General features: G+C 51.0%; 1 protein-coding gene across 1 annotated transcript in view; it reads left to right on the top strand.

The window, feature by feature from the left end:
• WDR4 (WD repeat domain 4) overlaps positions 1–6,589 on the top strand; it is a 13,804-nt gene extending 7,215 nt beyond the window's left edge. Inside the window, exons 4-8 of the mRNA XM_008594658.1 lie at positions 1,191–1,289; positions 2,208–2,272; positions 2,908–3,091; positions 3,557–3,626; positions 5,565–6,589. Of these exons, the coding sequence (XP_008592880.1) occupies positions 1,191–1,289; positions 2,208–2,272; positions 2,908–3,091; positions 3,557–3,626; positions 5,565–5,749 (603 nt within the window). The 3' untranslated portion in view covers positions 5,750–6,589. The remainder of the gene's footprint in view (positions 1–1,190; positions 1,290–2,207; positions 2,273–2,907; positions 3,092–3,556; positions 3,627–5,564) is intronic.
• The last annotated feature ends 2,258 nt before the right edge of the window (positions 6,590–8,847 follow it).

The following is an 8,847-nucleotide window of genomic DNA, read 5'->3' as shown; positions in this document are numbered from 1 at the left end:
GCTTTTAGGCTAACTGGGCCCTGCCTGCTTGGGTCTTGGGTACAACTGGCACCTGGCAGGCTTCTCTCTGTGGCCAGTGTATTTGTTCACCTGCTCCCAGCTTCACAAGTTCCATTGACATCTGTCAGCTGTCTGTGTCCTAAAGGGTTTGTGCATTTTAAGCGTCCTTTCCTTGTTTGTAGAGAGGTTTTGGAGTGAGCAGGGAAGCCTGTAGATGTGGGTGTTGGGCTCCATGTTTATCTGCCAAATTCATGTCAGGGTGTGCATCTGTGTGTGTTTGTTCATATGTGCCCCCTCATATCCTGCCCTCTCCAGTGTGCCCCCTCATATCCTGGCCCCCAGAGGATCTGGGTATTATCTATTGTTTACTGTTTGGAGTATTGACTTTTCATCTTTTCCTTTTGGTTATTTAAAAATATTCACAAATAATACATGGACACTGTTTCATTAGGCTGTGTCAGTATTGAGTCTTCCAGGTGTACGTGGGTCTGTGCACGTCTGTTTTCGGTACTGGATCATCCTCTGCGTTAGGGGTTGTTGCCGGGATCCACACTGGAGCGGACGAGGCTCTATCTTACCCTCAGCTGATGTGCCACTCTATAGATGGGCGGCTTCTTTCTGTTTCCCTCCACTTTAGTCAGTGCTATAATGAATTACTAAAAAGGATAACCCCCTGTTTTGTATTTATGATTATTTTCAGAGCATTGAGGCTCTTGGTACATATCTCAGTTTCCTGAAAAGTTGTACCAGTTGCCACTCGCTGGTGGCAAGTGCACCTGCCCTTTTCACCTGTGGGACAGATGTCACACTCGTTAGCCCATGTGCTTCTCCCCACGTGATCGCTGAAGTGTCTATGCACGTGTGCATGTGTCTGTGTGTGTGTGCGTGCAGACCTGGCCCAAGCACCGCAGGTGTGGTCTTTGACCTAGCACGTGACGCGACGGTCTGGTTGTCTTGTGTCCTTGGCCCATGTTGCTATGGGGAAGAAAACAAAATTTTCTTCCTATTTTGCATGAGCTCTTTACACAGTAATTAAAAGCAGAGAGACTTTGATTTATAAGGGTAGCACTGGCTGTCACCAAGTGAACTCCCCTGACCACGCCCAGCTGTCCCCTCTGTGTTACCCCCCCCCGGCTGGCAGAAGCCTTCCCGAGACCCCACGTGTTCACCCCTTTGTGTGTTGTGTGCAGGACTGCACCCTGAGGCTCTGGGAGTACAGGAGCGGCCGCCAACTGCACTGCTGTCACCTGGACAGTCTGCCAGAGCCAGCGGAGCCTCATGGCCACAAGGTAGCTGCACACATTCAGCTCAGGGTGATTGGGTGCTTTCAGGGCGTCTCTCTAGTCACTTGGTTTGTGTGTGAAGAATTGCTTAGCCGTTGGAAACAGTTCTTTGCCATCAATGCCAGACTTCTTCCAGATTGGGAGAAATTGCGTGTTTCAAATTCTGAAGGCCTCTAGTCATGTAAGTGGGAAATAATTCATATCTAGCCTTATCTGCATTCCAGCATCTGATTTAGAGAAGGGCCCTGATCCACTTGGAAGTGGACACAGCGGGATGCGAGCAAAGAGCGTGCCTCGGGCTTGTCAGCTGGGCGGAGTGGCCACCTGGCATTGTCCTGTTCCTGATGTGGAGCAGTCTCCTGACACCCCAGAGTGATGCACTGCTCAGGCATGAGCTAAGTTTCCCGATGGGTCAGCCACATTTCTTAATGAGAACTGTGTGATGTGAGCTCTGTGCTCTGCTGGGCCAGGTGGGTCAGTACCTTTCCTCCACATGTCACATGACTCAGACTTCTGGCAGTTTCTTTCATTTTAATATTTCCTCTTCCGGAAGCGTGGGAGCTCGCAGGCACTTGTGTCTGTAACTGATAACCAATAATCACTTTCTCTTACTTTTGTCCTCTCCTCCCGCCTCTCTTTGGTTTTTTGCCAATTTTGTTAGCTTTGGAGACTCTGGAGGAAGGACCAAAGCCACCGAGAGGCCTTTGTCATCTTCCTTGGCATGTCGGAGTTACTTGGAACAAGGAGGTGCCATTACCCTCCCTTCCCTCGCTGATTTCTAGAACATTCTCACACTGTTTCTTTCCTTCCTGGGTGATATGTGGGAGCTGTGAGCATTTTTCGTTATGTTCTCAGTTGGATGAGAATAGCTCAGCGTTGGGTCCCCGTGGGTGATGTGCATTTCAGCTCTTCTTTTCCTTCCAGCGGCTTGCTGCGTCCCGCATTGCATTCTGGCACCAGGAGAGCTACGTTGCACTTCTGTGTGACTGGTAAGCTACAGCCCACTGCCCGCAAGCCACGGGGCGGGATGGGTACATGGATTGTTTATTGGCCCACAGGCATGTCCTCCTACACGAAGAGGCCATCGACGGTCACTGCTGCGTGAGCAGCATGGGTGTCCAAGTTAGCTCTCGCAGTTGCTGCTTAAGCCCGTTACTTAAGGGTAGCAGTGGCCTCCACCTGCAGCCCACCAAAGTTGGTCATGCTGGAGCCACTTGAGAGTTGGTGGCACTTGCTGAGTCTGTGCTGGGTGCTGGGAAAGTGCTTGTGCCTTGCCCACCTCCCATTTTGTCCTGTGGCCTCCGCTTGTTTTGGAAGTGAGGGTGCAGGTTCAGAGCGGGTAAGAACGCTGGCCAGGCCAGAGCCCAGAGCTGCCGCAGGCGTCTCCATACCCTTTTCCTTCGTCCTGTGTTGCTTTTAAGTTGCTTATAACACGTTACCCCAGAACTTGGGGTCTTAAAAACAAACATGTATCATGCCCTAGTTTCTCCGGGTCAGGGATTTGGAGGGGCACGGCTGGGTGCTTCTGGCTCAGGGTGCCTCCTGAGGTTGATACTGGCGAGGGCCGCACTGGCTCCTGGGGCTGCGCACCCAGATGCTGACTGTCCTCTGTCTTTATGGACAGCATCCCTGTGGTCTACATCTTCCAGCTTGATGCCCTGAGACAGCAATTGGTGTTCAGACAGCAGCTGTCTTTCCAGCACCGAGTGTGGGACGTTGCTTTTGAGGAGACACAGGGGCTGTGGGTTCTGCAGGACTGCCAGGAAGCCCCCCTTGTGTTGTACAGGCCCGAGGGCAGCCAGTGGCAGGTAAGGCTCGGGCAGCTTCTCCTAGTCCCAGGCCTGCTGTCCCTCAGGCCTTCTTGGCCCTGCATGTGAACCCTTCAGCTTGATCACTCCCAGTCCCATGGGCTGTGTCCAGAGGGGGCAGTGGCTGGAGGGCCTCGGGCTTGGGTTGGGGGAACTGGGTGCTGCCAGCGTGTCCTATGTCTTCATGCCTATAGCAGGTCTTTTGGGGGGGGGACTGCCATAAGTGGTGTACATCTCTGGGGCTCTCCCATGCCACGCATCTTTTTAGCGGTGAAGCTGGCACTCTGTGCATCTTGGGTGTGCGTCCTTACTGTGTCCTAGGTGTTCTCAGGCTCAGCTTGTGCCTCAGCAGGTCTTCATGGAAGATTTGCTGGGGTTGCCAGGCTGCCGGCCAGCCTGGGCCACGCCCAGCAGGTCTTCAGTCCTGCCTCTTTCTGATCAAGGTTTTCCATCTGTTATCTTCAGTCTGTTCCTGAGAGTGCTGTGTTAGAGGACATCTCCAACTGCCTTCGTGGGAACTGGGCCATGATGGAAGGTGAGGTCATCAGTACAGAGGGCTCCTCAGGGTACCATCCTACAGCATCCATAGAGAAAGGCAGGTTGCAAGAAGCCACATGCTGTAGGGAACTGCTGTGTAAGTAAAGACAGAGGAGCGTGGGGCCTCAGGGAGGGTCATGCACACCATGGAAGGAACAGGATAATTAAAGCTGCAGCACATGAGCCCAAGAGTCAAGGCCCAGGGGTCAAGGCCAGGCAATAACATTCTACGTCTCTGCCTCCAGGGTTAGGTGTTGCAAATCCCTAGGGTGGGGCCAGCACCTGGGGGAGGGGAAGGAGGTGCCCTGCTGCTCTTGTCCAGGCTGCTAGTGTTGAGGGAGTTGGTCCTGCTGTGCGTGTGCCAGTGTGTGTGGTGTCCCCTCTGGTTGGTCAGGTCAGGGACAATCCATGGAGGGTCTTCAAGGCCTGAGTGGGTGCAGGACATCACTGTCCTAACAGGAGCACTAGGCTGAGGGAAGAGGGGCAGGTCAGCAGCACTGTTGGGCCATGCGTCCCGGCAGGGTTGAGGCCTGCTGTACTGCCCTGCTGGCAGAGGTTGTTGAAATAGTAAACTTGCCCCCACGTCTGCTGGTAGGAGATGGCAGACCCTAGTCCTGCAGCTTCTGGTTGTTCCATTGGGCTTTCAGAGCCTCGAGGAGACAGTGTCTGTGGGGTCGTTTATAGCCCGGCGTCAGAATCTAGGTGTCTTCATTCAAATAAAGGAGTTGTTGCTCAGAAGAAGTCTTGCAAAGCCAAACTCCCTCCAGCTAGAAGTCGAGTTCCTTGGAGTGTGTCCAGGGTGTCCTCCTGGCTCTGCATCCCAGAAAGTGTTTCCATCTTACTTTCCTTGTATGGTTGGAGGATCCAGACAGCGACAGGTGACGTCCTCTCCCTATGGTTTGGATTTGCTTTAGCAACATTTCCTGAGTGGATCTGTAACAGGGCTCTGTGTGGGGTTTCCAGTGCGGCTCTCCCAGCCCAGCCCCTGCTGTCCTCAGCAGCAGGGTTCTGGGGTTGTGGCTGGCAGTCCTGCCAAGGGTTACCTCCCAAGGGCCCACACCAAAGCCTGGCTTCCCTTTGCTAAGATGTTCTACAGATAAAACAGCCCGTTTACAGAGCAGGTAGGGGGTGGGGGTGGGACTGCTGCTTGAATATCCCAAAAGCAGCAGAATTGCTGGAGAGGCTAGGAGGCCGTGCCAGCCATGGGGTGGGTCATGTCCCCAGTGCAGTTGCTGGAGCTTCCTGACCAGGTGAGGCGTCTCAGTGGGGCCTGGCCAGTTGTTGCCATCAGGTCTGTATCGGTATCTGTTGTTGCGTAACAAATTATCCCCTATGCAACACCTTAGGACACACAGGCTGTCCTCCCACCGTGTCTGTGGGTCAGGAATTTGGATGCTGCCTAGCAGGGTCCTACAGCTTGGTGAGGTCTCTGCAGGCTGTGGTCACCTCACGTTTCCCTGAGGCAAGGTCCACCCAGCTCACTCACCAGTTGTCGGTAGGATTCAGGTCCTCGAAGCTGGTGGACTGCAGCTTCACTTGCTTGCTTGCTTGCTGGCTGTCGGCCAGAGGCCGCCGCCCCATGTCCCTGCTGTGTGGCCTCTCTGTAGGGTAGTGGCTTCTTCAGAGGAAGTGAGGGAGGGAGAGCATGAGAGAGTGCACGTGAGCCCACGGTGGGGGCTGATTCTCTGTACCCTGGTTTCCAGTTACGTCCCTTCACTTTTGCCATATTCTGTTAGAAGCATGTCCCAGCCAGGTGTAGATTCAGGAGGTGGTGTCACAGGAGCTATTTCAGAGGAACCTCTACAAGTCCACTGAGGACAGTGGGTGTCACTGAGCCGTCCCCATTGAGGGAGGGCTTGTGGGAATTGTGAGTTCTGGGCCCACCAGGACCTGCGTCATCGTCCCACCGACATCTGTTCTTGTTTGCCCGTCACAGGCTCTGCTGGCACAGACGGCAACTTCAGCAACCTCTACAAGGCCACCTTTGACAACATGGCCTCCTACTTGAAGAAGAAAGAGGAGAGAGTGCAGCACCAGCTGGAGAGGAAGCGGCGATGGAAGAGTCCCCCACCCGGGCCCAACAGGCCAGCCAAGAGGACACGGCCCAAGGAGACTCCTTGAGTTACTGATCTCAGCGACGCTGGTGGCTTTCACAACCCCAAAACAGCAGGAGCAGTTTTTACCTGTTCCCTCCCCACCCTGGCATTTCCCTCTCAGAAGAAAAAGGCAGTGGCAGTTAGGTCCCGACCAGCTCAGTGGACAGTCTCCTGGGCTCTAGAATGGTCTGTGTCACTGAGTGCGGGCCTGGCATCTGTTCCCCTTTCTGTTTGGAGGGAAGCCATGCAGTACATTAGCCCAATGAATGATACTATAGATGAGAGTGAGCACACTTTTAAGCACTTATCTTCATATTGGAGGAAACGTATTAACCTGCAGTAGTGGCAGTCATTGATTTTTTTCTACAGTACCCATAATCCCATTCATACTGGCGCACCTTCCTCTACGGAAAGTCTGCAGGCAGACGTTTTTGCAGCAGCATGATATATGTGACTCTTCCCAGTAGTGGTCTCTGCATCGCACATGGTAGCCATTTGCCACGTGGTGCTACCGAAACTCAGAATTATATGTTCAGTGCCTCACTAGTTCCAGCCACATTTCATGTGCTCAGTATCCACACATGGCAAGTGGCTCCTATATGGGAAGCCCAGAAAAAAATGTCTGTCATCGCAGGGAGCTCTGTGGGACAGTGCTGGCACAGAAGGTGAATTTGTTTTGGATTGTGTGAGGACGGGCCCTGGCTAGAAACCCAATTTTACAGGGACATGACCGATGATGTCATGTGTATTTATCACTTTGATTTGAACTCTGTGCACCTGCTGTGGAGCAGTAAGGGTGTCCGCCGAATTCTGATCACCAGTCAATAAAGATGGTTTTTTTGCAGCTTTCTAGAAATGTTTAGCAGCAACGTGTGGAACTAGTCTCAAAAAATATTGAGCAAGATGTTTTGGTGAGTATGCTGTTTGTGACGGGAGTGCTCACTGCTTGATTTGGAAGGACATGTCTTTGCTGGTTAGGCTTATGCACCTGTTAGCTTATTTGCTCAGTTGAGCTTTTTTTTTNTGTCTTTGCTGGTTAGGCTTATGCACCTGTTAGCTTATTTGCTCAGTTGAGCTTTTTTTTTACCGTCTCCCCGATGATTCTGTCTCAAGCATGGGAACAACCGTGTGTGTTGGTGATGACTGAGGTTTTGCTGGGGACGTAGAAACATGTCTTTGCTGGTTAGGCTTATGCACCTGTTAGCTTATTTGCTCAGTTGAGCTTTTTTTTTTACCGTCTCTCCGATGATTCTGTCTCAAGCATGGGAACAACCGTGTGTGTTGGTGATGACTGAGGTTTTGCTGGGGACGTAGAAAGAAAATTGTATATCAAAAGCTGGTATGCTTCAGACTTTTCATAAGTGCCTAATTTTTTTTCTAACATTGATCTGAAAACAGTGCTGCTGGTGAAATGTTCAGGCCACTCACTTGCTGATGGTGGCAGGCGTTCCAGAGTGCAGTAGGACCCCAGGGAGGAGCAGCTTCTTGACCCTTCCCCAGCTTTCTGTTACCCAACTGCCTGCATGGGAGCCAGTTACTGAAGCACCAATTTTTGCAGTAGAGGAAAAAAGGTTTATTCACAAGGCCACGTGAGAAGATGGAGATTTTTATCTCAGATCATCTTGCACATGGAGGGAAAGATGGTATATTTACTGGGAAGTGGTCAGGGTGGGGTGAGGGTCTGTACAGGCTCAAGGCCTCTGCATACCTCTGCAGGTTCAGAAAACAGGTCTGGAGCAGGAATTTTTGGATATTCATGCAGGCTCCCTGGTGAGGTCTGTGGACTCAGCCAGCCTAGCCCAGTTTGTGTTGGACCAAGCTAACGTCAAGATCCTGAAAAACACCCTTAGGTGCACAGCCCTAACCCTAACTTCTGCACCAGAGGCATTATCTCAAGAAGGCAGATGGAAAAAAACAGAATGAGTTAGTTATGGAATTTTACTGAAAGAACAAGTTCAACAGTTCTAACTGAAAGCCATGGTTGGAATTCCACCTTCGTGCCAGCATTAGTCCCTCCATAACGGCCCTTAGTACATCTCAGCTGAGTGTGCAGCTGAGACACGGCCGTACTCACGTGCCCCCACCTGTCCCAGAAGTTGCTTTCATGGTTGGTTTAGACCCAGATCCACGTACTGTATTTAAAGGGTTTCTCTCTCTCCACCCTCCACCTAGAACAGCACAGCCCCTGTGTTCCTTTCCTCCTGGGATCCGTGGTGTGGGATGTTATCCTGCTTCTCCTGATCTGCAAAGCAGTCTCTCAATTTGTCTGTTTCATCTGCTGACCTATTGTGGGAGTATGCAGCTCTCTTACCCACTTCTTTAGTCTTACTGTCTTTATCTCCTATTTTCCGTTCATTCTTACTGTCTATATGTTTTACTTTTGGGGACATTCCGAGGACTTTGTTCTACCTCTTTTATTGATTAAAAAAATTTGGTTATAGTTCTTAATTCTAAACACTTCATCTTGATTGTGGCACACAGTGTAAAACTGAGAAGTGCACGTGAAATGCAGACTGGGATTTCACCCACTGAATACACGTGTGCAATGATGTCCACAAGAAGCAGGACATTTACCAACTTCTAAGATGTCCTTCCCTCCCCCCATGTTCCCTTCTAGTCATTGCCCATCCCCGCACCCCCACCTCCAAGACTGGCCAGTTCAACATCAGTTTACCTTTTCTTGCTTCTGGCTTCCTCTGAGGTTTAATCACTGTTGCATGTGGTTGTGGATTGTTTATTGTGTGAAAGCACCGCAGAGTATCCATTTTACTGTTGCTGGGCATTTGGGCCGTTTCCAAATTTTGTCTATTAAGAGTAGAACTACAATGAACATTCTGAATGTTCTGTTAGCTGTCCCTTGGAACATATGTAAGCATGTCTGTTGGGTGTGGAATTGCTGGCTCGTGGTTATGCATCTGTTTAGCTTATGTTAATTCAAACTGTGACCACAAGATGTAGAATTTGTTATGTCCTCGTGCTCAGCATTTGAGGTTATGATTCATAAGCAACCTTGAAAGTCCATAGCATTTAATAATGTGTAATTTTGCAGAGGCACAACACTTGGAGTTATGGGCTGGTATGTGGAATCTGCTGAAGCTACCCACTAAACATCCAGACCTAAAC

Source organism: Galeopterus variegatus, unplaced genomic scaffold, assembly GCF_000696425.1.
Source record: "Galeopterus variegatus unplaced genomic scaffold, G_variegatus-3.0.2 Scaffold11245, whole genome shotgun sequence".
NCBI lineage: Eukaryota > Metazoa > Chordata > Mammalia > Dermoptera > Cynocephalidae > Galeopterus > Galeopterus variegatus.
Note: the sequence above shows the minus strand (reverse complement) of the source record. Positions and strands in the feature narration are given on the sequence as shown.